This window comes from Halichoeres trimaculatus, unplaced genomic scaffold (genome assembly GCF_033239565.1).
Source record: "Halichoeres trimaculatus isolate MK-OKI-2021-1 unplaced genomic scaffold, fHalTri1.1 fHalTri1_scaffold_20, whole genome shotgun sequence".
NCBI lineage: Eukaryota > Metazoa > Chordata > Actinopteri > Labriformes > Labridae > Halichoeres > Halichoeres trimaculatus.
The window spans coordinates 28588413-28616394 of NW_027437198.1; the positions used below are offsets into that span (position 1 = coordinate 28588413).

At 47.8% G+C, this 27982-nt stretch overlaps 1 protein-coding gene across 20 annotated transcripts in view; it reads left to right on the forward strand.

Moving 5' to 3' along the window:
• cacna1aa (calcium channel, voltage-dependent, P/Q type, alpha 1A subunit, a) overlaps window positions 1-22210 on the forward strand; it is an 85751-nt gene extending 63541 nt beyond the window's left edge. For 7 of the 20 annotated variants that reach the window (XM_074697225.1, XM_074697224.1, XM_074697230.1 and 4 more), the window contains 10 exons: window positions 2359-2473; window positions 2660-2767; window positions 4779-4882; window positions 7243-7358; window positions 7469-7601; window positions 11795-11908; window positions 14071-14109; window positions 15664-15877; window positions 16242-16531; window positions 18349-22210. In XM_074697225.1, coding sequence (XP_074553326.1) covers window positions 2359-2473; window positions 2660-2767; window positions 4779-4882; window positions 7243-7358; window positions 7469-7601; window positions 11795-11908; window positions 14071-14109; window positions 15664-15877; window positions 16242-16531; window positions 18349-19143 — 2028 coding nt within the window. In that variant the 3' untranslated portion in view covers window positions 19144-22210. The remainder of the gene's footprint in view (window positions 1-2358; window positions 2474-2659; window positions 2768-4778; window positions 4883-7242; window positions 7359-7468; window positions 7602-11794; window positions 11909-14070; window positions 14110-15663; window positions 15878-16241; window positions 16532-18348) is intronic. The other 13 variants (XM_074697229.1, XM_074697245.1, XM_074697244.1 and 10 more) reach the window with 9 other exon arrangements.
• The last annotated feature ends 5772 nt before the right edge of the window (window positions 22211-27982 follow it).

The window sequence follows — 27982 nt, forward strand, 5'->3', positions numbered from 1 at the left end:
TGTTTGAAAATAGTGGCGACGAAGAAGAAGAAGGGGAGGTGCAGCGGAGCCGTGTTCTTTGACAATCCGCTCTTACTGAGGCTTTTGGTCTGCAAAGTAAATAGAAATAAAAGCACCACATGGTGGCGCTCAAAGACAGATACATTACCAAAGAAATGCAGCCCTTCAATACGGTTAAAGCCAGAAATGTTCAAAATGTTTGACAGACAGTACGGATTGACTGGGAAAAAGGACTTTTTTTTTTTTTGGAGTTTTGTTTGTTCTTTAGAGACAGGGTCTATGTTTTATTGTTTTTGATTAGTATTAATTATTTTCACTGACATGTATTTTTTTCTAAAAGAGAGTCCATTTCATTTTCTTTGTATTTTTTTTCCCTTTCTTGTTTGTTAAATTTATTATATTTTTTGTTTATTTTATCTCAAAGATCTTGACCTTTTAATTACAGTTAAATACTCTTAAGAAATTAAAGTTTCTTGCTTTTGATATGGTGTACTCACTTTATTATCCCATTTATCATAATTACATCAATGAAAAAATGGAAAAAAAATCCAAATAATATTGACAATAATATTGTTTATCAGCAATAATATTTTGGAAAATTAGCAAACTTTGTTATCGTGACAGGCCTACTGAGCAACCTGCATGGTTCACACCAAACTCCTGGATCCTGGATCAGTTTTCCAGGAGGTTTCTGTAACTCCTCCCTCTTTTCCTGGTCATCCTGCCAATGAGATGACTCCAAACCCGACCTTTGACCTCCCAACCCGTCCACAGAACAATGTCCCATAGTGCTCCACTGCTCTGAGCCTCGGCCCCTGTCCTCAGGGGGGCAGCTGGGTCTGGACCTCTTACGGCTCAGCGAGGTGAAACTTTTCGTTCTCTATTTTTTTCTTTGTCCACTTTTTCTCTCTTCAGACTCTGACCTGAGAGCCTGAGGAGTTAAATCTCTCCGTCACCTCCCTGCCCAGGCTCCCCTCACCTCCTCCTCCATCTGTTTCTGTCAGGAGAAAAATCCCCGCCTCATATTTCCAGCCTCCTCCTGGATTAAGCTCTCCTGCACCGTGCTGCCTCTGTTTTACACGGAGGCTTTTTATGTTTGTTTAGCAGAAAGCTGCTCTCACCTGTTAACCCTCCAATCTGCCCATTTCTCTCACGTCAGAGCTCAGATTATCAGAGCTCAGATTATCAAAGCTCAGACTATCAGAGCTCAGACTATCAGAGCTCAGATTATCAGAGCTCAGACTATCAGAGCTCAGATTATCAGAGCTCAGACTATCGGAGCTCAGATTATCAGAGCTCAGATTATCAGAGCTCAGATTATTAGAGCTCAGATTATCAGAGCTCAGACTATTGGAGCTCAGACTATCGGAGCTCAGATTATCAGAGCTCAGACTTTCAGAGCTCAGATTATCAGAGCTCAGACTTTCAGAGCTCAGACTATCAGAGCTCAGATTATCAGAGCTCAGATTTTCAGAGCTCAGATTATCAGAGCTCAGATTATTAGAGCTCAGACTTTCAGAGACAGGCGCTCTGTCCCCTCGGCCCCGTCCCTCCTTCAGCTCAGCTCACACACTCATCGTACCGTGGCCAGCAGAGGTCGCTCTCTGTGTCCGGCTGCAGCTGCTTGTCCTGTGAGGCATACTGCGTGTGCGTCGCATGCTGCATGGGGGGGCGGGGTCAGACCAGGTCTCAGTGGGCGGGTGTAGAGGTTAGAGCGGGGTATGTCGGGGGCATGATGAGCTGCATGTTCAGGTTGTCGCCGTACCCTGTCACCAAACACACACCAACTTCACTCTAGCACCTGGGGGTTGGTGTGTGTCCCTGTGAAGTCTGTCCGGACCAGAAACCAGCAGGACCTCCAGGGATGAAACCAATAAAGGAAACCAGACGGTTGCTTTTCCTCAGCGTGCTCCCTGACTGGTTTTTGCTTTATTGGTTCATGGTCCGGTCTCTGTGGTTTTCACTGTGAACCTCCAAACCTCCAGGGGGAGCTCTGCATGACAGCTGCCTGATGCTCCACCGTTGGACTCAGGATTCAGTGTCATCGACCTGTGAGAGCAGGAATCTGTGGCTACAGCAAAAACTAACGTGAATCGTTTTCATTGGGTCAGAGAGAAACCATGTGACGCGTCGCTCTCACAGGTTCCTGCGTTAACACCCAAACACAGACCGTCTTTAACCCGGATCAAACACTGAAGCTGAGTCTATGCAAAGCTCCCCCACCCCTCCCCCATCCAACCCCCTCCCCCTGCCCTCCTCCTCCTCCTCCTCGACTCCCCCTCGCCACCTGGAGGTTCCCTGTAGCTCACGCCTCCTTCCCGCCGTCCTCACTGTGCGCACTGATTGGCTCCTCCACAGAGACTCCTCCGTATGGACCTTCCTGTCGCTGACGACAACACGGTCCACTTCAACTCCACGCTCATGGCCCTGATCCGCACCGCCCTGGACATCAAGATCGCCAAGGGCGCCGAAGGTTTGGTCCTGTTTCACCTCTTCACTCTGATTCCTCCTGATGCTCCGCCCCCTGAGGGTGGAGCTGCTACGACCTCTCTGATCAGAGTGTGTGTTTATATCACTCTGAATGTGTGTGTACCTGTGTGTGTACCTGTGTGTGTACCTGTGTGTGTACCTGTGTGTACCTGTGTGTACCTGTGTCTAGGCGGGGTGGACAAACACCAGATGGACGCCGAGCTGAGGAAGGAGATGATGGCGATCTGGCCCAATCTGTCCCAGAAGACTCTGGATTTGCTGGTGACCCCCCACAAGTGTAAGTTGCAGAGTACGGGTCCAGGTGCAGCCCCGTGGCCCCGGACGCAGCCACCCTGCGCCGCCCAGTGCTCCAACCATGTTTCTCTTCACACCACCCGAGGACCGCTTTTTCTCAGCCAGTCCCTGTCACTGCTGCACCCTCTGATACGCCCGGCACAGCCCCACACCCACACCCACCCACACCCACCCACACCCACAACTACAGCCACACCCACACCCACACCCACAGTCACACCCACCCACACCCACACCCACTACTACAGCCACACCCACCCACAGCCACCCACACCCACACCCACAACTACAGCCACACCCACCCACAGCCACCCACACCCACACCCACTACTACAGCCACACCCACCCACAGCCACCCACACCCACACCCACAACTACAGCCACACCCGACCACAGCCACATCCACATCCACAGCAACACCCACACCCACAACTACAGCCACAGCCACACCCACAGAGACACCAGCTTCCTTCTTTCTGTAGATCAGGGGTTTTCAACCTGTGGCTCTGGAGCCTCATGCGGCTCTTTGACTCCTTTGCAGTGGCTCCTTGTAACTTTAAAAAATATTATTAAAATAAAGAATAAATGTTTTTCTTACAGAGGGTATTGATGATTGAAGACATTGACAATAAATAAAATCATGACTTTACATTTTGTTAAACTAAAGATGCATCACATCTGTCAATAGAGCTTAACTCTTTTTTTAATTTTTTAATTTTTTAAACAATTTTAATTTTTTTTGACATTTTTTGAAAAATTTTAAAATTTACACAAATTCAAATTTTTTTGAATTTCTAAAATTTTCGCTAATTCTTTGAATTCCTTTTTTTTTCAAATTAAGACGATTTGTCAAATCTTTAAATTTCATAATTTGGGAAAATTTTAATTTTTTTTCATGTTTAAAATGTCTTTTTTTTAATTTTGCAAAATTTGACAAAATTTCATACATTTTGCAAATTAAAGAAATGCATGATATTAGACATTTATTTGGATTTGTTTATATAAAGCTGCAAATTTATTAAATAGAGTAAAGTAGATTTTGTGGCTCCTGAATGAATTTAATCCAGGTGAGCTGAGGAAAAACGGCTCTTATGAAAGTAAAGGTTGCAGAGCCCTGATCTAGATGGTGTTTTTCTGCCTCCATCGGAGGACAGTGGATAGAGCAGGAAACGGAGAGGGCGCTGGAGGGACGCACAGGAAGTGATTCAGACCCAGGCTGACCTCACGGCGTGCAGCCTGACACAAAACATCTCTACACACACACACGCACACACACTCACTGTGATGCTCACACACACTCTCCTCCTCTCCCTCAGCCTCAGACCCTCACACCTCACCTGCTCACCTGCTCACCTGCTCACCTGCGTGTGCCTGAAATCAGAGGGTGCCTCACTATAGACCAACTCTCTATAGACGTCTTTTCACTCCAGGGGAGGTCGGCTGAGCTCAGCTGCTGCCGGCGCTTTGCTAGAATCCATCTGAGCGTCCTGACGCTGACACTAAATGCACGTGTGCCAACGCACTGGTTGCATCCCACAGTGTACGCTGCAGTTTGTCAGATGCATGAGATCAAAGCTAAAAGAAATGCTCTGCCTGTTTTAATCAGATTTTAATTTATTCACTTTGAGTTTGAGATGAGTTTAAGCTTTGTGTTGATTCTTACGTTGACTGATCACAGCTTCTTAGAGCCACTGAGTTTCTGTTCAGCATGAGTTTCCTCTAAGAGCGACCTGTGATGGATAGAGGTGTGATGTAGAGTTACACAGAGTAAGCTTCCTTTAAACAATCTGCCTGTGAAAAGACTAAATGCTCAGTGTCCATGTGTGTGTCTGTGTGTGTGTGTCTGTGTGTGTGTCTGTGTGTGTGTGTCTGTGTGTGTGTGAGTCAAACTATGTTTCTGTTTGTGTGCATCCCTCACCCCTTTCTCCCATTCCTCGCGCTCAGGGTCCATACCTAAGGGTCTAATCTTGCAGGGTAACTTGTCATTCTCTCAGCAGCGACAGACCTCACAGTGGGGAAAATCTACGCCGCCATGATGATCATGGAGTACTACCGACAGAGCAAGATCAAGCGCTCGCAGGCGCTCCGGGACGAGCAGGTACTGGGTCTCAGGGGGAACCACACGTTTCTTTCTCTGCATCCAACCCTTAAAGACCAAGGCAGACTGACGCACTGAAACCAAGGCTGCCGGGCTGTAACCCCATCCATATGACCCAGGGCTGTGACAACGTCCACATCCTCCTCCCGTCTCCTCACAGGAGCAGTGGGGAGGAACCTCCTCTGCATCTGAAACACTATGACCAGTGCTGCCATCTGCTGGCAGAAACGTGATCCTGCCCTCTCTAGGAAGAAGTGTAGCTTTGGTGCTGAGCAGAAAAACCTCCTCCCAGAGGAGTTTCTCCCTGAACTGAGCGTGCTCATTAACCAGCAGCGGAGGCTTCAGTCTCCAGCAGGTGGAGGTGTTGTCACAGCTCCTGAGGTGCACAGGAGATCTCATAACGGCTCCTTTTTCCTGAGCTTGACTCTTTCCCGTGTAGACTGCTTGTACAGAAACTGAACCTCCTCACTCCCCTCACCCCATGCCTGTAGCCCGGGACAGTTTCATTCCCTAAACAGTTTTTGTTCTTTCTAACAAAGAAGAGCGCTTCTGGAAACAGAGGTAACTGAACGTTCATGTCTCCATCCTCATAGCAGAGACCGATCCCTGATCCTCCACAGGAAAAGCTTTCACCACCGAGCTCTTTCTGCTCCATCTGTGAGGCCAGCATCACCATCAAACACACACCAACATCATCCGAGTCTGTCCAAACACACACCAACATCACCTGAGTCTGTCCAAACACACACCAACATCACCTTAATCCTTCTATACACACACCAACATCACCTGACTCCATCCAAACACACACCAACATCATCCGAGTCTGTCTAAACACACATCAACATCACCTTAATCCTTCCAAACACACACTAGCATCATCCAAGTCCATCCAATCACACACCAACATCACCTGAGTCTGTCCAAACACACACCAACATCACCAGAGTCTGTACAATCACACACCAACATCACCTGAGTCTGTCCAAACACACACTAACATCACCTTAATCCTTCTAAACACACACCAACATCACCTGAGTCTGTCCAAACACACACTAACATCACCTTAATCCTTCTAAACACACACCAACATCACCTGAGTCTGTCCAAACACACACCAACATCGTCTTAGTCTATCCAATCACACACCAACATCACCTGACTCCTTCTAAACACACACCAACATCATCCGAGTCTGTCCAAACACACACTAACATTACCTGAGTCTGTCCAAACACACACCAACATCACCAGAGTCTGTCCAAACACACACCAACATCATCCGAGTCTGTCCAAACACACACCAACATCACCTGAGTCTGTCCAAACACAAACCAACATCACCTGACTCCTTCCAAAAACACACCAGCATCATCCAAGTGCATCCAATCACACACCAACATCACCCTGATCTATCCAAACACACACCAACATCACCTGGATCCATCCAAACACACACCATCACCTGAGTCGTTTTGAAACTTACATTTCCTTCACCTTAGTAATCCAAACACACACCTACATCACCTAAATCCTTTTAACCACACACCAACATCACCTGAGTCCATCCAATCACATACCAACATCACCTGAGTCTGTTCAAACACACACCAACATCAACTGAATCCATCTAATCACACACCAACTTCACCTGAAACCATCCAAACACACACTAACATCACCTGAATTTATCCAAACAGACACCAACATCACCTGAGTCCATCCAATCACACACCAACATCAACTGAATCCATCTTATCACACACCAACTTCACCTGAAACCATCCAAACACACACCAACATCATCTGAGTCTGTCCAAACACACACCAACATCACCTCATCCTCATTATGTCAGTGCTGCAGTGGTTAGAGACACATGAGTTAACCGTTAAAGGCTCAGAGATGAGCTTTGGCTCTGACTCTCTCATTTGTCCCATCATGCATTTCAGGACAGTTGTGGTGTGTGTCCTCCATGATGACCTCTCTGTCCATTTTTCCAAACTCCTGGACACTTTGTCTGTGTCTCGTGTTTCGATGTTTAAAAGATCAGACGCAGAAAGTTTCGCAGCATCAAACCCATAAACCCTGTATGGTTTTGGACCTGGACCTGGACTCTTCAGAGGGTTTCCAGGTCCCAGAATGCATTTCACCCATCTCATTGTCCTGCTGCTGGGCCCCAGCTGTCAGGAAGTCCCCCCCCTGTTTCCTTGGTCCTGCATAGCGTCTTCTGCCTGGCTCTGCTTCAGCCCCCCCCGTCCCCTGTCCCCGTCCTCTGTTCCTGCTCTGCTCCTTCTCCCTCCATTTCCTGTCAGTCTGCCTGATAGCTGGCGACGGCCATGTTGTATATCTCACACAGAATCGAACGCCATTACTGTTTCAGCGCGTGGAGCCACCTTCCCCCGCTCAGGACGGGGGGCCGGGACTCAACAACGCTCTGCCGCCGCCTGAGACCACGGAGACCGCCAACAGCCTGTGAGTGTGCCGGCGCTGGGCTTTACAGGAAGTGACCACAGAGCCGCTGAAGAGGGTGTGTCTCTGATGGCGTGTGTGTGTCTCTGACGGCGTGTGTGTGTGTGTCGCAGGCCGGTGGGGGGCGGGATCCCGGCCAGCCAATCATGGGTGACGGCTCGTGCTCAGGAGATGTCCCAGAAGGTGGGCAGCTGGAGTCCTGAGGGACACCCTGAGGACGGCCTGGGGAGCATGAGCAACTCTCAGGTAGCACGCTGAGACTCACACACACCGAGGACGACACACACACACACACACACACACACACACACACACACACACACACAGGAAACATGAAGTCTGTGTGAAGTTTCCACACACACGATCCATCCAGCATCTGTCCTGACGTTCATGTCATCGCTGCCAAACGAAGGCGGCGGAGGATCTTCATGGTCACAGGTTTCAGTTTCACCCCCACAGAGAGCAGAGCCCCGCTTCATACACACACCTGAGTGTGTGTTTGTAAACCGAGCTGCAGGTAAGGTCCAGTCACTCAGCGCCCAGCTCGGTCCCTGATCCAGTCCAGGAATCACACCAAAAACTGAAATTCATCAAGTGTTTTTGTCTGATTTTCAGCAGAAACTGTCTCGTTAAACTCGATCCTCCTGTGCTCAAACATGAAATCAGACATTTTCCTGAGCTGGTCAGGCGACTGTGGCTCATACTGAATCTAAAAAGAAACACTTGATGAGATTTCAGTTTTTACGGTGTATCCTCAGGTTAAAAACAGGAACATTAACGTTGGAAACACACATTTCATCGTGAGGAGGAGGAAACGTCAGCACACACAGGTGTAGACGCTCTTTAAATCATTTCAAGCTTCTCTTTAATCAAAAATCCAACAGTTAGATGTAAAACTTGCTCGCTTTGAGCTGGATCTCACCTTCACACACAGACTTTGGATGATTTTCAGATTTGAGCAGTTTTATGATCTGAAGCCAACTTCTCAGCAAACCCAGGGGTCAGAGGTCATCCGTCTCCACCGATCTGTTGTGATCTCTCCTTTCTCTCTTTCCTTCAGTTCACATCGTCACAGGAAACATTTCTCTGACCGGCTTCATCCCAAACATCTCTGCATACTTTCTTTTTTTATCTGGACAGATCTCCTCCTTCACTCTCACCAGTCGCTCTGTCTCAGGGTGGGCCATGTCTCTGTCTCCATGTTAAACCTCTCTGCTCGTAGACCTCTGCAGGGACCGCTCCCTGTCTCAGAGTCACCTCTCCATATCCATAGACGGAGGTCTGGAGACGTTTAAACTCAGGAGTTTAATAGAAGAGAGTGGCTGTTGGAGTCATTCAAACCAGTTTGAATGATAACCCACAAAACGTTAGAGACGGCGAAGCGTGGCGCCGAGTCACCGGGCAGCAGACACACACCACCAGCAGGTTCACCTCCTTAGATCAGAGTTAGTCAGAGTTAGTCAGAGTTAGTCAGAGTTAGTCAGAGTTAGTCAGAGTCAATTTGAGTTAATCTGAGTTAGTCAGAGTTAGTCAGCGTTAATTAGAGTTAGTCAGCGTTAATCAGAGTTAGTCAGAGTTAGTCAGAGTAAGTCAGCGTTAATCTGAGTTAATCAGAGTTAGTCAGAGTTAATCAGAGTTAGTCAGAGTTAGTCAGAGTTAGTCAGAGTTAGTCAGAGTTTATCAGAGTTAATCTGAGTTAGTCAGAGTTAATCTGAGTTAGTCAGAGTTAGTCAGAGTTAGTCAGCGTTAGTCAGAGTTAGTCAGAGTTAATCAGAGTTAGTCAGAGTTAGTCAGAGTTAGTCAGAGTTAATCAGAGTAAATCAGAGTTAGTTAGAGTTAATCAGAGTTAATCAGAGTTAATCAGAGTTAGTCAGAGTTAATCAGAGTTAGTCAGAGTTAGTCAGAGTTAATCAGAGTTAATCAGAGTTAGTCAGAGTTAGTCAGAGTTAATCAGAGTTAATCAGAGTTAATCAGAGTTAGTCAGAGTTAGTCAGAGTTAGTCAGAGTTAATCAGAGTTAGTCAGAGTTAGTCAGAGTTAATCAGAGTTAGTGAGAGTTAGTGAGAGTTAATCAGAGTTAATCAGAGTTAGTCAGAGTTAGTCAGAGTTAGTCAGAGTTAATCTGAGTTAGTCAGAGTTAATCAGAGTTAGTCAGAGTTAGTCAGAGTTAGTCAGAGTTAGTCAGAGTTAATCAGAGATAGTCAGAGTTAATCAGAGTTAATCAGAGTTAGTCAGAGTTAGTCAGAGTTAGTCAGAGTTAATCAGAGTTAGTCAGAGTTAGTCAGAGTTAGTCAGAGTTAATCAGAGTTAATCAGAGTAAATCAGAGTTAGTCAGAGTTAATCAGAGTTAGTCAGAGTTAATCAGAGTTAGTCAGAGTTAGTCAGAGTTAGTCAGAGTTAGTCAGAGTTTATCAGAGTTAATCTGAGTTAGTCAGAGTTAATCTGAGTTAGTCAGAGTTAGTCAGAGTTAGTCAGCGTTAGTCAGAGTTAGTCAGAGTTAATCAGAGTTAGTCAGAGTTAGTCAGAGTTAGTCAGAGTTAATCAGAGTAAATCAGAGTTAGTTAGAGTTAATCAGAGTTAATCAGAGTTAATCAGAGTTAGTCAGAGTTAATCAGAGTTAGTCAGAGTTAGTCAGAGTTAATCAGAGTTAATCAGAGTTAGTCAGAGTTAGTCAGAGTTAATCAGAGTTAATCAGAGTTAATCAGAGTTAGTCAGAGTTAGTCAGAGTTAGTCAGAGTTAATCAGAGTTAGTCAGAGTTAGTCAGAGTTAATCAGAGTTAGTGAGAGTTAGTGAGAGTTAATCAGAGTTAATCAGAGTTAGTCAGAGTTAGTCAGAGTTAGTCAGAGTTAATCTGAGTTAGTCAGAGTTATTCAGAGTTAATTAGAGTTAGTCAGAGTTAGTCAGAGTTAGTCAGAGTTAATCAGAGTTAATCAGAGTAAATCAGAGTTAGTCAGAGTTAATCAGAGTTAGTCAGAGTTAGTCAGAGTTAGTCAGAGTTATTCAGAGTTAATTAGAGTTAGTCAGAGTTAGTCAGAGTTAGTCAGAGTTAATCAGAGATAGTCAGAGTTAATCAGAGTTAGTCAGAGTTAGTCAGAGTTATTCAGAGTTATTCAGAGTTAATCAGAGTTAATCAGAGTTAGTCAGGGTTAGTCAGAGTTAATCAGAGTTAGTCAGGGTTAGTCAGAGTTAATCAGAGTTAGTCAGAGTTAGTCAGAGTTAGTCAGAGTTAATCTGAGTTAGTCAGAGTTAATCAGAGTTAGTCAGAGTTAGTCAGAGTTAGTCAGAGTTAATCAGAGTTAATCAGAGTTAGTCAGAGTTAATCTGAGTTAATCTGAGTTAGTCAGAGTTAGTCAGAGTTAGTCAGCGTTAGTCAGAGTTAGTCAGAGTTAGTCAGAGTTAATCAGAGTTAGTAAGAGTTAATCAGAGTTAGTCAGAGTTAGTCAGAGTTAGTCAGAGTTAATCAGAGTTAGTCAGCGTTAATCAGAGTAAGTCAGAGTTAATCAGAGTTAGTCAGAGTTAATCAGAGTTAGTCAGAGTTAGTAAGTTAGTCAGCGTTAGTCAGAGTTAGTCAGAGTTAGTCAGAGTTAGTCAGAGTTAGTAAGAGTTAGTCAGAGTTAGTCAGAGTTAGTCAGCGTTAATCAGAGTTAGTCAGAGTTAGTCAGAGTTAATCAGAGTTAGTCAGCGTTAATCAGAGTTAGTCAGAGTTAGTCAGAGTTAATCAGAGTTAGTCAGAGTTAGTCAGCGTTAATCAGAGTTAGTCAGAGTTAGTCAGCGTTAATCAGAGTTAGTCAGAGTTAATCAGAGTTAGTCAGAGTTAATCAGAGTTAGTCAGAGTTAGTCAGAGTTAATCAGAGTTAGTCAGAGTTAATCAGAGTTAGTCAGAGTTAGTCAGAGTTAACCAGAGTTAACCAGAGAGTTTTTGTCTGCTCCTTCCTCCTCCGTCAGATCCCCCTGACGCGGCGCTGACGCCGTAAACAGTCCAAGTTTACATCGGCTCACACTCTGCACAATCCAAGCATGAATTTACGTCTTACTTTCAGTCAGATTAACTCATTGGACTTAAAATGAGACAGAAAACATGTCCTCAGGTTACCAAAGATAAAAACACACCTGAGCTGCTCCGAGTCAAAAACTGCCTCAGCAGATTTTTAAACAGGCGTCGATTTGTCTTTTAATGATTTAAAGACATTTTTCCAGCTCATCTTCAGCAGCGTAGCTCCTCTGACCCGTGTCTGTTTTCACTCAGAGCTCAACAGAAACAACCAAAGCTTGAGATTAGATTCCCTGTCCACACACACACTCACACACACTCACACACACACACTCACACACTCGGTCAGTTTCTCGGGGGCTCCGTTTCTTCTGCTCTGGATAACACACACCTGTCCCCTCCTCAGTTTTCACGGCAGCCGTCTCCTGCTCTCCTGCTCTGTTTGCAGACGGTAGAGATGAGAGAGATGGGGCAGGATGGTTACTCGGATACTGAGCACTTTCCACCAATGGAAGGCCACGGCAGGGCCGCTTCCATGCCCCGCCTCCCAGGCGACAACCAAGTGAGCAGCACCTCCCCTTTCCACTCTCCTTCTATTCCTCCATCTGTGTGTGCCCTCGTGGCTTTGGGTTGAAGGGTCACCAAAGGTCTGACTGCTGCTCAAACTCTGCTGTGGTCTTTGAATCCATGTCTGAGACAGTTCCTTCACTTCACTCTGACAAACGCCTCCTCAAAGATCCCTCAAAGCTCCGCCCCCTAAAGCTCCCTCAAAGCTCCGCCCCCTAAAGCTCCCTCAAAGCTCCGCCCCCTAAAGCTCCCTCAAAGCTCCGCCCCCTTGGTTTGGTTTTTGGGTAATGTGACCCCTCGATGGTTTTCTCCTGATGAAAACATGTGAATGTTTTCCTGAAACTTCCAAACATGCATTAAAAGGACCACAACATGGCACAGTCAGACCTCCTCTGTCCTCCTCTGTCCTCCTCTGTCCTCCTCTGTCCTCCTCTGTTGTCTCCTCTGATGTCTCCTCGTCCCCTCATCCTCTCACCTGCATGGAGCCGTGGTCGTCCTGTTCTCATCCAACACTCATCCATCAGATATGTTAAAGCTCTGGAGCGTGCTCTGGTTGTCACATATTTACCAACACACACACACACACACACACACACACACACACACACACACACACACACACACACACACACACACACACACACACACACTCCATTATTTCTTCCTGATTTTTCTGATTTTTCTACTAAACTGTCTCTTCCTCTCTGACTGAAGGTTGTGCACAGCTCTTTATGAAAAATGGGGGAATTTGTAGGTGTGTGTGTGTGTGTGTGTGTGTGTGTGTGTGTGTGTGTGTGTGTGTGTGTGTGTGTGTGTGTGTGTGTGTGTGTGTGTGTGTGTGTGCTCTCTGTTTCTGTCTCTATGTCGTCTGCTGGGGGAGTTAGATGTAACTGTTCATATCTACGGGAGCCCTAAGGGGACACACGCCCATAAATACTCTGTGTGAATCACAGACTCAGTCCGGTTTGAAAAACTGTCTCTTGTTCAGAATCAGTCAGAAATGGTTCAGTCCACTGACGTCATTAGCCTTTATGCTTCACCATTAGGTTACAGGGCTTTATGTTGACTCGTCTGCTGCAGCTAGCTTAGCTTAGCAGGTGATAGCTGTTTACGTAAAAACTCTGATTGAGGATTTTCAGTTTGAAGTTTGACTGAAGAACTGAACTCACACAGAGATTAACTTCACTCAGTCACAGGAGGTTTGTGTTCAACACACTCAACGTGTTACACATCTGCTAATTCACCAAAAACCAGACAGGAAACATGGCGCTAGCTTGATGTTGGGATGTTCTCCTTTCCTCACAGAAACAGTCAGTGACTCTGTGAAAAACACAAACAGGAAAATGTTTCAGACAGGAAGAGAAAAGACAAGTTACTCAGTGACGGCAGCACAGGTACGGCAAGCTCAATGTTCCAAACAGCTCAAAGTGTTGCTATAACCACTGTGAGACACTAGATGGCCTACTTCAGTCGATCACATGTAACAGAACAGCTCCAACGTCACGTGACCAGCAGTTTTTTTAATTAACTAAGGGTCAAACTGAGGTCACTGAGAGAGGAAATAAATCTGTGAATCAGAGAGAGATGCTGCCCACTGGGCTCCCGTACATATCCCTGTGTGTGTGTGTGTGTGTGTGTGTGTGTGTGTGTGTGTGTGTGTGTGTGTGTGTGTGTGTGTGGCTCTCTGTTGTCCTGCTGTTGTGACTGTGGTGCTGTTGATGGAGCGTTGTCATGGTAACCGTGTCTCTGACCGTGTGTGGCTCCATCCCTCGTGTCTGTGGTAAGTGTTTCTCTTCCACCGTCGCTGCAGCTTCAGTGTCTAATCAGACTCTCTCTTTCTCCCTGTCCCTCCTTCTCCTCTTCTCCTCCTCGCGCTCCACCCTGGCACCCCATCTCCCCTTTTTCCTGTGAACCTCCACCTGACTGTTCTCCTCTGCTCCCCTGTCCTCCTCCTCTGTGTCTCCTCCTCCCTGCCCTCTCTCCTCTCCTGGTGCTGTTTACTCTGTGTGTCCACTCCTGTGTATTTGTGGCTCTTTGTGTGTGTGTGTGTGTGTGTGTGTGTGTGTGTGTGTGTGTGTGTGTGTGTGTGTGTGTGTGTGTGTGTGTGTGTGTGTGTGTGTGTGTGTGTGTGTGTGTGTGTTCTCTGTGCTCATACAGCAGCGGAGGAAAGGGAAACAACGTGGCAGTAACCTCAGTGTATGTACCTGTCTCCCTGTCTCGTCTCCTTCCTTCCTCTCCTTCTCTCCTCCTCTTGAGTGGTCAGACCTCCTCCATGTTGTCTCCATGTTTCTCTTCAGCGTGGAAAGTTGTTTCTTTATCATTTGGGCAGATTTCTTTCAGCATGTCCCAGCATCCTTTGCTGCCTCTATGGTGCATCAAACGCAGTGTGTGTGGGACCGGGCTGGACGCTGCACGCCCCTGATCACGCCGTCCGGCGGCATCTCTGTGTCTCTCTCCCCTCAGCTGCTCGTGGCTCTGTGTCTCCATGTGCTCGTCTGTTAGCGTGCTCTGTGTGTGTGTCAGCCTCATCCCATCCTGCTTACCTGCATGCAGAACGTGCAGAATGTGCAGAACGTGCAGAACGTGCAGAACGTGCAGAACGTGCTGGAAGGTGTGCGTGCGTGGATGTGAGTGAGTGAGGATGGGAGGAGGAAGAAGGGATGGTTCAGGGGTGAATGTGTGTGACAGGATATGATGTTGGATTCTCAGTGCTACTTCTATGAGGCCAAATAATCAGGTGTTTGTCACCACCTGCTAATCCTTCAGGATTAATGAAAATCTGAGCAGCTGCCCCTCAGATCTAGCACTGAAGAAGCCTGATCAGGGCTCATGACGAGGCCAGAAACCTGTGGCTCCATGGGCTTTGTCCTGTCGGAGCGCGCGCGCTCAGGACAACGTCCATGACGCTGCCTGCATGGCTGGAGGAAGCTCCTGGGAGCTGCAGGAGCAGAGGAGTCTGCAGCCCTGAATGATCCATCTTTAGGGGCTGGGGGGGGGGGGGTCAGGACTTTACTGAACTTCCTTTTTCTGTGTCAAAGCGACAACAGACGCATGAAGGGCATGGCTGTCTGCCATCATCTCTTTACAGCCTCTGTTTCCCCGTCTTTGTTTTCATCTCTTTCTACCGAGGTTTGTAGTTTGAGCCCAGCAGCTGATCAGGGACTAGCTCAGGGGTCAGATCCTGAACAGAAAAAAGAGACAAGTCCAGGAAAGAGAGCCAGGCTGAGGACGTGGACTGAGCCCTGGAGCGGGTCGCTCACCCAAACCTGAAGTCCACAAAGTGTTAGAGGCTTATTTACAATAAAAAGGTCTCCATCTTTCTGGAGCGGTCAGGAGAATTTAAACTGAAAACATTAATCAGATTTCAGGTTCAGCTGTTTGGTTTTTCCTCAGTTTGTAGTCGACTTATTTCCAGAAAGGTTTTTTGTTTTTTGTTGGTTGATCTGAAATTCTAACTTTAGTTTAGTCCAGACTAAAAACGACTTCCTCAGTGAGGCTCGCCTAACGAACCAACTGTCTCCATCTTTCTTTTTATAGGAGATTAACAGTGAAGTTACAGACCTGATTCACACACACACACACACACACACACACACACACACACACACACACACACACACACACACACACACACACACACACACTGCCTCCACCTGATATCTCTCTGTAAAACACCAATCAAAGGAAACGTCTCCCCCCTGCACCTCCTCCTCCCCCCCTCCCTCGGCGCTCTCTGTCTCTGTCTCTCAGACCATCAACGACAGCAGCCCCATGAAGCGCTCGGCCTCGTCTCTGGGCCACAGCCGGTCCGGGCGGGGACACAGGGACAAAGGAGGACCGGACGACTACAACATGGAGCGCGTGCCCGAGGAGGGCAGGAGCTCCAGGCACGGACACCGGAGAAAAGAGCGGAGCCACCGGGCATCGGAGAGGTCCCTGCATCGATACACTGAGGGCGACACAGGTGGGGCGGACTCTGGTTCCTGGAGGTCAAACCGTGGCTCAGTCACAAAGAGTTGTCTGCATGCTCTAGGTGGTGTTTGTCTGTGCTGCTCTGCTCCACGAGTTTATCCTATTCCTCATAGAAAATGTCTTTAAAGTCGTGGTTTGGTCTGGATTCACCTGCCCCTGTAGCTAACCAGACCCAGACCTCATATCTGGCCTCAAATATCTTCAGAAACAAACACTAACTCTGGACCAGCAGGACCTGAACCAAGTCTGTGACACGTTTTACATAAAATCAGACAAAAAAGGGAAACCTTGGTTTGAGGTTTTGTGGGGTTCCCCGTTCCTGTGGTTGTTAACGCTCCCTTCTCCTCCGCCTCCAGGCCTGGGCACAGACCTGAGCACCACCACGCAGTCTGGAGACCTCAAAGACAAGGACCGGGATCGGGACCGCGGTCGGTCCAAAGACCGCAAACACCACCACCATCATCACCACCACCACGGCTCTGTGGACAAAGAGCGCTATGTAGCAGAGCGAGGCGGCGAGTACGGACACAGACACTCCCGGGACCGAGAGCACGACCGGGACCGGGACAGGGACCGAGACCGAGACCGGGACCGGCGCTGGTCTCGATCACCCAGCGAGGGCCGAGAGTGCCTCACTCACAGACAGGTGGGCGTCTGGGGACATGTGTACATGTGGTACTTAGCATTAGCTTAGCTTAGCTTAGCTTAAGTTGGAAGGTCACATTCCTGTTTGCTTACATTTCCAAGTTTCTGTTTATGTCCTGAAAAACTCAGTCAGTCAGTCAGTCAGTCAGTCAGTCAGTCAGTAAGTCAGTCAGTCAGTCAGTCAGTCAGTCAGTCAGTCAGTCAGACAGACAGTCACTCAGTCAGTCAGACAGTCAGTCAGTCAGTCAGTCAGTCAGTCAGTCAGTCACTCAGTCAGTCAGACAGACAGTCAGTCAGTCAGTCAGTCAGTCAGTAAGTCAGTCAGTCAGTCAGTCAGTCAGTCAGTCAGTCAGTCAGTCAGTCAGTCAGTCAGTCGCTCAGTCAGTCAGTCAGTCAGTCAGTCAGTCAGTAAGTCAGTCAGTAAGTCAGGGAAGGCAGAGTTTTTGACCTATACTGCGTCCAGCCACCAGGGGGAGCAGTTTTTGTGGCGACCTCACTTTGAGCAGAGCAGGACGACGTCCGTTTCTTTTTCAGTCTGTGTCCAAACTTGATTTCAGCTTCTTTAGCGTTTATGAAAGATCCTTCAGCTCAAGCAGACGCCGGAGAAATGTCAGGTGATGTCACCAGCCTGAGCCCGCCCACAGGCGCCGCTCTGTTAGCGTGATAGCCGGTCCCTTTGTGGCACAGACGTGTTTTACTACATGCTCACAGCTTCATGTTTGTCCCTGAACCATGAGAAATGTTTGACTCCTCCTGCTCCCTGACAAATATACACCTGGATGTATATTTGACCCCTCCCCTTCCTGCCTGACCTGAGTGTGTTAGCCTGATGACACCACTTCCTGTTTGGCGTCCTTTCCCCAGTACAGAGCCTGTGTCCCTTTACAGAGCGTCACGTTTTGTCTCTGAGCGTTCACAGTGGTAGAAACCAAACAGCGTTACTCCTGAAACCAACCCTCTGCCTTTTTTCTCCTGTCGTCTCCTCTCTCCTTTCCTCTGCGTCACATGTCGCTTCTTCATGTGCGCTGCTGTTTGGGCCTTCGTTATCCACCCTGCTCCCTTTCTTTGGCGCCTGTCCTCCCTCCTCTATCACTCCTTCCTCCCTCCTTCCTTCCACCTTCTTCCCTCCTCGATCTCTCCTTCCTTCCTCCTCTATCCCTCCTCCATCCCTCGTTCCTCCCTCCCGTTTTCCCCTCCTTCCTTCTCCATCCCTCCTTCTTTCCTTCTTTTTTCTTCCTTTATTCTTTCTCCATCCCTCCTTGATCCCTTCTTCATCCCTCTTCCATCCCTCCTTCCTCCCTCCTTCCTCCCTCCTCCATCCTTCCTCCATCCCTCCTTCCTCCTTCCTCCCTCCTCCATCCCTCCTCCCTCCCTCCCTCCCTCCCTCCTCCACCCTTCCTTCCTCCCTCCTCCATCCCTTCCTTCCTCCCTCCTCCATCCCTCCCTCCCTCCCTCCTCCATCCCTCCCTCCCTCCTCAACCCTTCCTTCCTCCATCCCTCCTTCCTCCCTCCTCCATCCCTCCTTCCTCCCTCCTCCATCCCTCCCTCCCTCCTCCATCCCTTCCTCCCTCCCTCCTCCCTCCTCCCTCCTCCATCCCTCCTTCCTCCCTCCTCCCTCCCTCCACCACCCTTCCTTCCTCCCCCCTCCATCCTAACTGGTGCTTGTTGTTCCTGTTGTTTCTGCTCCTTCCTCCTCTCCGCCCCCTCCCTGCCCGTTTGTTTTCCGCTCTGTCCCTCCATCGTCTCCTTTCTTCACTCGTTTTGTCGTTGAATTTGTGGTTCGTTCTTTTTATTTGCTTTATTTCACTTTTCGTGTAGGGCAGTAGTTCGGTCAGCGGAAGTCCCGTCCCCTCGACCTCGGGGACCAGTACGCCACGCCGAGGTCGTCGACAGTTGCCTCAGACCCCTGCGACCCCCCGGCCCCATGTGACCTACTCCCCCGTGGTCCGTAAGGCCATGCCCACTCCGCCTGGGGGGCCTCAGGGTCGGCCCCTGGCTCCAGCCCCCCGACACTTTTCTCCTGAACCTCCCATGGGCCAGGGCCCTCCCCCCGCCCATCATGGCGGACCCCGCCAGGGGCATCACCCCCCACCTCGCTGGGGGGACACGGGTGGAGGGGGCGGCTCCATGGAAGGGGACGGCTGCTTCTACAACCAGGACTACCAGGACTACGAGCCCCACCATGAACCCCCTGCCTACGAGCAGAGCCCCCTGCAGGGCGGGAACCCCCACCCTCACGCCATGGCCAACCACCCACTGCCGCCCCCCCCACAGCAGCCACACAACCCCCACCCCCTCCCTCCACCCCATCCTGTAAACAACCCCCACCCTCACCCCCCGCCCCACCCACAGCCCAGCCGCACCTCCCCGAGGACTGTCCACCACGCGCCCCCGCCCACCACCGCCCTGACCGGTCCTGTGCAGGGCCAGATGCCGCCCGCCGCTCAGCGCCGCCTCCCCAACGGCTACCGCTCCTCCTCGCCCTCCACACATCTGCACGGACCGCCACACACCGGACCTCTCAAGGTCCCGCCTCCAGCTGGGCACCCCAGAGGTCCCCGCAAGGGCCTGCACGAACCCTACGGCGAGACGGAGGCGGACGACTGGTGCTAGCCTCTGGGGACGGGGGAGGGGCTTACAACGGGAACAAGAAGTGACGGGTGGAGGGAAAGGAGGAAGCTCTGAGCCGGAGCTCTGACTGCCAAGACAAACATGACCCTCTGGTTTCTGTCCGCCCACGTCTCTCCTCCTCTGCACGGCGCGCTCCAGCCATGGGGGACAGGTTTCTGGAGGACGGGGTCAGGATGGAGGGACGGATTCAGATGCTGAGGCAGGATCTGGAGGAACGGGTGGTGTAAGGACTGGACCCACCTCCTCCACGATCTGCGTGCGTTCATCTCTGATGCCAAATAAGACTAACCTCAAACTGCAGATTTTCAGGATGCAGCAGACGAGCGAAGGACGGAGTCTCTGTGTCTTAACTACGCCTCTGGCAAAGAGCTACAGCCACTTACAAGATGTCAAGAGTCGCCACTCCACAGACACTTTCCAGTCCGGACTGAAGAACGACCACTGAGCTTTTGTTTTTTTCGCCTCTGGAAGCTAACCTGGGTTAGCGTAGTTAGCTTCAGAAAGAATCAGTCCAACCCTCCCAGCCACCAGTTCACTATCGATGAGTTTTATCATCTGTGTTTTTAATGAGAAACTGACGGAGAGCCCTCCGCCTGCAGAGGCGAGGCGGGCGGGTGGGTGGGAGGGTTGGGGGTGTTGTTCAGGGTTGACGCGTCAGAATCTCGAGGTCTGGTTGGGTCTGTTGGGGGACGGGTCTGCCCCCAGCTCCAGAAAACACCTTCCTCCAAGAAACAGTGTCACCAAGCCCTCGACCTTCGACCTTCGACCTTCGACCTTTGACCTTTGACCTTAGGGAGAAGAAAAAGAAAAGGTGGAGATGGGTTCAGAAACAAAAACAAACAGTTTTCTGCAGTATTTCTTCTTCTACTCCTGCTTCTTCTTCCTCCTTCTTCTTCTACTTCTTCAAACATTGAGGCTTGAATCTTCTGTTGCACCCACACAGCTTCGGTTTCTGGACTGGCGAAGTTGTACACCCTGTTGAATCCTGCATGAACGAAACAAAAAATACTACTAGCAACAAAGAGAATCTACTGTATGCGGGGTAAACTCTTCTTGGTCATTTCTCTCGTGGTCTCTGGGGTTTCTCTCTCTTTCTGTTTCTCTTTCTCTCCGCGGTAAAACATTCCTCTCTCTGTACCTTCGAAAACACAAACCGAGTGACGGAGGGGATGGGATCTTCCCGTTTTCCCCGAGGGGACGGAGCGATTACTTTCTGCTTGCTTGTCTGTGTGTTTCATGCCAGATGCCTGCCACTGTTTCAGCTCGAATTGCACAGATTTTTGTGAAAGTAACTTTTTTATAACTAAAGTGAAACTTCTAAAACGAAAAACACTGGGAAGCAGGGTAAAGTGGTTCAAGGACTCCGTGTCCACATTGGGTCCAACAAATCAGTAACACGTCAAAGTCTTCCAGGGTTTGGGGGTAAAAACAGAGACATGAGAGAGAAAGAGAGCAAAGGAAAGGCACAGGAAGGAGAGAAACTCTTCATCTTTCTTTTCTTTGTTAGCGACAGCGATGACGGAAAAAAGACGATGTAACCAGAAAACGATGATCATGACGTTTGTGATGAGGAGGAAGATTCTCCGTGATTGCTCTGATATTCTGTGTGCTCGTGTTTTTGGTTCCTTTTGTTTCGGCCCAGCTCAGCGTTTCTCCAACCTGTAGGTGGCGCTCCATCCCACAGACACTGGAAGTGTCAGCAGGGGGTCCGGGTGTGGGCGGGGTTTCCCTGTTTTAGCCAGTGACCATTGGCCAACGCCAAACAACCCAGTCAGTGAGACGTGAACGGACGTCCAGGGTTTTGGCGAGGAGGTCGACCTCTGACCTCGTGGTCGGTTGGACCAGCGTGTTAGCGTCAGGTGAACCCCCTGATGAGTTTAATCTGTGGGAGCCATGGAGCTCCTCCCCCCTCGGCGTGTGCGACCACGGGGCGTGGGGTTGGAGAAACGCCGTGTGGGCCGTTGGTGTTCCTCTAAAGCATCTGTGCTCGGTGTGTTTCACCTGTTCACCTTTGGTTTCTCTCTGTGTGTAACTCTGTGTGCCTCAAACTAACACCGGTCACTAACGCACACCACTGTCAGCCCCGGCACTCGGATCGATTTATCCGTTCAACTTCCTGGTTTATGGTTTGAGTTGTTTCCTGGAGGTCCATCACACGTCGACCAGAGAATGCAACGAATCACAGAGAAGAAAAAAAAACTGCCTATCAGTGTCTTTCCAACCTCAGTGGAATGTCACAGCGAGTGTTTTTCACATCACGACACTTCAAATCAGAAAGCACACTAGGTATGTAGCTCCTGGTTGTGGTGTGTGTGTGTGTGTGTGTGTGTGTGTGTGTGTGTTTACAGTATGTGCCTGTACATGAGTGTGTGTGTGAGTCTGATCAGTTTCGGTTTTACTGCTCGCTTTGATTTCTAATCTCTGTCTCCAGAAATCTTTGAGTTCTTCTTCGTGTGTGTGTGTGTGTGTGTGTGTGTGTGTGTGTGTGTGTGTGTGTGTGTGTGTGTGTGTGTGTGTGTGATCTCAGTAGCCCCTGAATGAAGCAGACCCAGTCCCAAACATCCACCGTCATCTTTGTGTCGATGCTGCAGTGAATCCACTAACACGCTGATTAACCACACAAAGTCTTCAAAAAGCAATGTAAAGCCGCTACTGAGAAAAAAAAAAACACGTTTTTTAAGAACAAAAGATTAAAAAAGGAAAAAATATCTAGTTCCAGAAATGCATGTGCTATGTGCATGCCACACCGTGGGTTAACAGTCATCTTCAGGACATAAAAGAAAAAGCAGATTAATGAATTCAGAGGAATAAAAAAAGATATTTAAATAGATAGATGTTTTTAAAAAGCAACGTTTTCTTTTTCCTTCTATTTTTGAGAACAAAAAACTGTAAAATTGCCAAAAAAAACAAACAAACAAAAAAACAAACAAACAAAAAAAAAGAGCTAAAGATGAAAAAAAGAGACTTGGTGAAAGTCTCGTTTGTTTTCTTCTGCTACATGGGGTTGATGCACAACACGACCATGTTCAGGACACCACGAAAAAAAGAAGAAGAAGAACTGTTTTTAAAGAAAAAAAAAGGAAGAACAGGAAGTCCAGTTCAGACGGTGTATTCTCCCTTTTCTCTGCGGGGTCGGGCGCTGCAGGAGCCGCGAGGCCCCGGGCCCCGGCCCCTCACTCACTCCTTCTTTTCCTCTCTTCAGCTCTGTCTCTCTCACACTCTTACCTGTCTCACTCTCGACCTGTCTCACTGCTATTTCTACCAGTGCATTTTGTAATTCCAACAGATCTCTTCCTAAAGAATAAAATCCAGAGAGAATGCACACCGCGCCGCCTCCTTTTTTCCTCTGTCAAACTGTCAGACTGTCAAACTGTGAGGGTGGGTTTTATCTCTCTCATGAAGCCAGGTGATGGACGACGCTACCGCTGCTGTACACTGAAGCCAAAACCTTTGAAGCTCCCTCTGCTGAGACAAACAGGTGGAACAAATGTCTGTCAAACGTGTTCAATGCCACGGTGTTCATTCCAGCTCCAATCAGAGTCTGCTGCTGACATGGGAGGATGATTGACAGCTGCGTCGACCAATGAGGCTCGAGCTGCTCCGTGTGATTGGATCATCAACGCAGAGGAGGAACATGGGTTGTGTCTGAAATCACTCACTACTCACTACACAGTGAATCAGATGTAGTTGACTCTATCGTCCACTCAATCAGATAAATTAAAACAACATTTCAGACTCCACTCACTCATTCACCAGCCGCTGACAGTGACGGATTTACTCTTGCGTCGCTCACAGATTTACAGTTATTTCTTTTCTTAAAAACTGCTAAACACTATTTTTTTTAGTGATACCTAATGTTAATATGCAAATATGATAGAAACATTTATTACACGTTATTTTTGAATAAATAAACCATATATTTGCGCGGAACTTATGCTGTGTTTAAGAATTACAAGGTCCAGTGAATGCATCACCTGCATGGAGCGGTTTAGTGGTTTAACGGCTAACGTCCGTGTTGTTTGTTTCTCAGCTCAAAGTTGTGAGACGGGCTCGTCTGAAAGTTAAACAGAGAGCTAAGGCTGTGTCTGAAATGTCATACTAACGTACTACATACTACATGGTCGTTGTGTATATACTGTATACTACATACTATAAGTGTGATTAGAGTGCCAACCGTTTACACTGTAGTATACTACTCGGTTTCCCATGATGCATTTCAAAACCTCCAACGACAAAAATTGGAAGCACACATAAGTCTATGGAAGCACACCAGGCTATCAAATATCTCTGTTGATTCGCCATATTTGAAAGTTTTAAGAACATTTTAGGCAAGAAAGTCATCACGTAGAAAACCAAAATGTGGTCATTTGGGCCACAAAACGCACGGATACAAATTTAATTTGGACATTTCGGACATTCTGTTAAGAGCGCCAATATGCTATCGAAGAAACTTCCAGTCCGCTCCAAAACAAGAGCCTAATTTACAAAAGCGTCAAAGAACTTAAAGGAGATAAACGGGTGCTTTTATTTTGAAAACGGGAAGTTCGCTAGCGGATGATTTTTAGCTAACACCGGTCTCGAGACAAATTCATCTCTCTTCAAAAAATTAAAAAATGATAACTGCTCGCAGACACCGAAGACGATCCGTCCGTCGCCTCAGGCACTTTATTTCTTTGTACTTACGTTTAGGTTTCCCTGTAGAGCTAAGTCCATTTTAGTCGCTTCTCATCTTGTCATCTCATTCTGTATTTACGTTTATAAATACGGGGCTCGCAATGCATTATGGGGCGTGTCAGTGCGACTAGTATGCCCACCTCCCATACTTCAAATTTTTACCGATATAGTATACATCTGGGTATTTCTCGCGCACACAATCTTTTCATACTACTTAATGTGAACGCACTACGTACTATTTTTGACGTCACACTTAGTATGAGTAGTACGTTAGTATGCCATTTCAGACACAGCCTAAGTTTTATTCTCTGACAGTTTTTAATGTTGTTTCATGCTGTTAGTATTCATTACACGTTATCAGCCATTTCTTCTGTTTGAACCGCAATGCATGATGGGATATATTGCTCATATAGTGAGCATCGCTAATACAGTACTTTTCAGAATGCATTGTGGGATACACTGAGTGGACTATATAGTGAATGATGCTCACTCAGGTTTCAGACAGCACTACAGAGTGATGTATTCACTATAAAGTGAACAGGGAGTGATTTCAGACACAGTGGTGGTGTTTAAGGTCCCTGAGCATCTGCTTTATATCCTCACATTAGAGTGTTGGACAGACGAGGGGGCGGGGCTAAACACTGAGAAAGTTTTACCCGTTTTTTATCCAGCTTCATGTCACCTGGTCGTGCAGATTATTTGTCTCCCGTGAAAACCACAGCTGATCACTGAGGACAGTCCTGCTGAGTCAGTGTGAGCAGGTTCACTATAGTATCAGGTCTAAAGCTACTGATTAGATTCATCCTGTCTTCTGTGAAATCTGAACTCTTTTAGTGTTCTTTTTAAAGACAAAAAAGGTATTTTTTACCTTGACATGTTTCTACCGGAAACAGCTGACAAAAAGACACCACACAGCTGTCTGGATGACAGCTTCAGCTGCAGCGTGCACGTCGAAACATGTCGAGGTAAAAAATACATTTTTGTCTTTAAAAAGAACACTAGAAGAGTTCAGGTTTAAAGCTGCTCTAGATCTGTTTTTCTGTCTCCTTCGTCCACAAGGGGGCAGCAGAGCCACCTCAGTTTCTGCTTTGCACCAAGCGTCTGCCTGAACAGAGGCTGAAGCTCAGCCCTACCCCCCAGCAGGATGCTAACGCTGCTGCTGTGCTAGCTGCTGGAGGTGAGGAGAGCAGAGGAGAAACTACGAGGAGAGGAGGAGAGGAGGAGAGGAGGCGAGGAGGAGAGGAGGAGAGGAGGAGAGGAGAAACCAGGAGGAGAGGAGGAGAGGAGGCGAGGAGGAGAGGAGGAGAGGAGAGGAGGAGTCTGATGAAGCTTCAGGCTGACACCTGATCTGCAGGTTGATTTTCACAGGCAGGAAGTGAGTGAGTCACAGAGGACGTGATGTGTCAGCGTTTTCACTCCCTGTGAGGATTTACAGGAAGTGTTTGAACGGCCTGATAAAGAGGTGAACGTGTGTGTGTGTGTGTGTGTGTGTGTGTGTGTGTGTGTGTGTGTGTGTGTGTGTGTGTGTGTGTGTGTGTGTGTGTGTGTGTGTGTGTGTGTGTGCTTGACGTGTGACTTCTAACATGCGTGTCCAGACGGGCCGGCCCCTCCTCCAGCCTGTGTACACAGACTGGGTGCTCTGGTTTCAGACAGGAGAATAAGCCGGGGGCCCCACGGGGCTCCCAGAGGCCCCTCCCCCCACATTCCTCCCTCTGTTGTTCTCACCCTCCCCCCTGACGGGTGAGTCCCCGTCCCCCTGCAGCTCCGTCCTCTGGGAGCAGGAAAATCAGTGTTTGCTGGAGTCTGTGCAGCTCCTGATCCACCTGAGGAGTTTTTAAACAACACGTTTACCTGTTCAGGTGTTTTCAGGAAAAAATGAACTTAAACATTTTCTCTGCATCAGCCACGGAGTGAAAGTTAAAAACAAAAACATTCAGGCTTCCTGTGGACAGAGCGGCTGCTACAAACACACTCAGGGACCGTCTCACCAGGAGACTCTAACACACCTGACTCCTCTTTTCATCCACAGTCAGGGAAACGTGACTTCATGGAAGACGCTCAGAGACTCAGTAACAACAGCGCCAACATGTCCTCTGTTAGAGACGTCAGCAGAGGAGGAGGATGTGCTCCTCCAACCTCCTCCACCCCCCAGGAGGACAGAGAGTACTCCAAACCTGAGGGAAACGTTACTTCAGTTACTTTAGATGACACTTCACTGCAGTGTGAGGTAACATGGAAAGGTGCGCTCTTTAAAGGGGACATATCACGCTGATCCCTGATTTAATACTTACATATAATATAATAAATTAAAAAACAAGACCTTTCACCCCCTGAATTTTCAAAAAATGAGATATTGTATTTTTTCTGATATCCTAGAACGAGATTTGATGCCTCTGAAAATAGGTCATTGACGTTTGGCCGCGAGATTTCGACCTTCGTGACGACACGAGGATCCTTTCTTTTTATTGGAGTAATCTGATAAAGCAGCTCCTCCTCTGTGATGTCAGTTAGTCACACAACCGCCACCGAGGGATACACCCACCAAGAGCCGACTGACTGAGTGCTGGATGCAGGGACACTGCTCTGCTGAGCAGCTCGGCTTTACATGGTGAATTAGCAGTTAAAACACTGTAGTTTTAGCAGACGTGGTAATACTTGTGAGACTGTGATATTTGCATGCTTGTTCTGACATGCACTGTGAACCTGGACCACAATAATGCTGCGGTAATAACATAGTGAGGAACTGAGGGTAGAGGCGATCTTCAGACGACACTTTCAGCATGATGGATAAAACAGACAGAGAAAAGTGAAGGAGCAGGATGGAGCCCTGTTATAGAAATAGTTTATTGGTGAAGTCTGCCTATATTTCCACGTATAAACTCTACATGTTACAGTACCGCTTTGACTCACCACACTGAAGCGTCCTGAGATGATCTGTGTCCAGGTGGATTTTCTTCCTCCTGAGCTGCAGAACCGTCCGGGTCTGACTCGGGGTCCAATACAAAAGGACGTATCCTACACTCTGACATTTTATTAGTGCTATCAATGCCTTACGGTGAAGTTTTGGCAAACAGCATACTCGCTCAGTCCATCCAATATGGTGATTTTGTAAATACTGCCATGCTGCAAAAACCGCCTTCTGGCTCTACCCCCTCCGCCCCTCTGATAGAACTGACCAATCAGAGCACAAAGGGCTGTGACGTTGCGAGGTTACTGGAGGTCATTCTCCAAACGGAGCGTTTCAACCAGATCTTCAGAATGGCCTAAAATGAGGACATTGAGAACGATATTGTGGGGCAATGAAGGAACTAAATGACTTGTACTGAGGGCGAAATGCTTTACAGGCATCCTAGTCTGGCAAAGTGAGAAGGAGAAACGAGCAGGATATGTCCTCTTTAAAATGAAGCAGCTCAAAGTGATTAATGGAGTAATAAAACACGGTTAAGTCCCTGGATTCGAACTACCACACCCTGACCTGGAGAGTCAGAGGAAAACTGCAGGTTTAGAGGCTTTAAAACTGGAAATAAATACAGATCTGAGGGTCATCAGTCTACAGTCTTGTTAAATACTTGATTCTGATTGGTCCAAAGCCTGTCAGCCTGGTAAACTTTTAACAACTTTGATTTGATCCACATCAAATAAATCAGACACCTCCCCTCAGCCTGTTGACACTGTGAGAAAATCATCAAATGGATGGATGGTCTTAAATACTTATTACACCACCAGGATGGGTGTCTGCAAGAAAGAAAGCTATTCATAAAATAAAAAAAAAATACAATCTATAAACACCTCAAATATCTTATCAACTAACAATAAAACACCAAATCAAATAAAGTTTATCTTTTAAAAAGATTTTATTCAGAGGAAGAAACTCGGAGCGCCCGGAGTAAACCCCTTTTCCAGATGAAACTGTAAGTTCATCTGTAGTTACCCAGGATAGACCTGGATACACTGGGTCCTGACTCTGGAGTTACGTCAGGAAAATCAGATAGAAAATAACAATCAGAATCAGAATCATCTGATAACAGCAATTGATCTTCCTAAAAGTCCCCCGGCTACAATAACAACTCCCAAGGAACAGGAAAAAGTCACCACATAATCGGAAAAAATGTCGGAAAATGTTTGCTATGCTGGCACAAACGGGGCG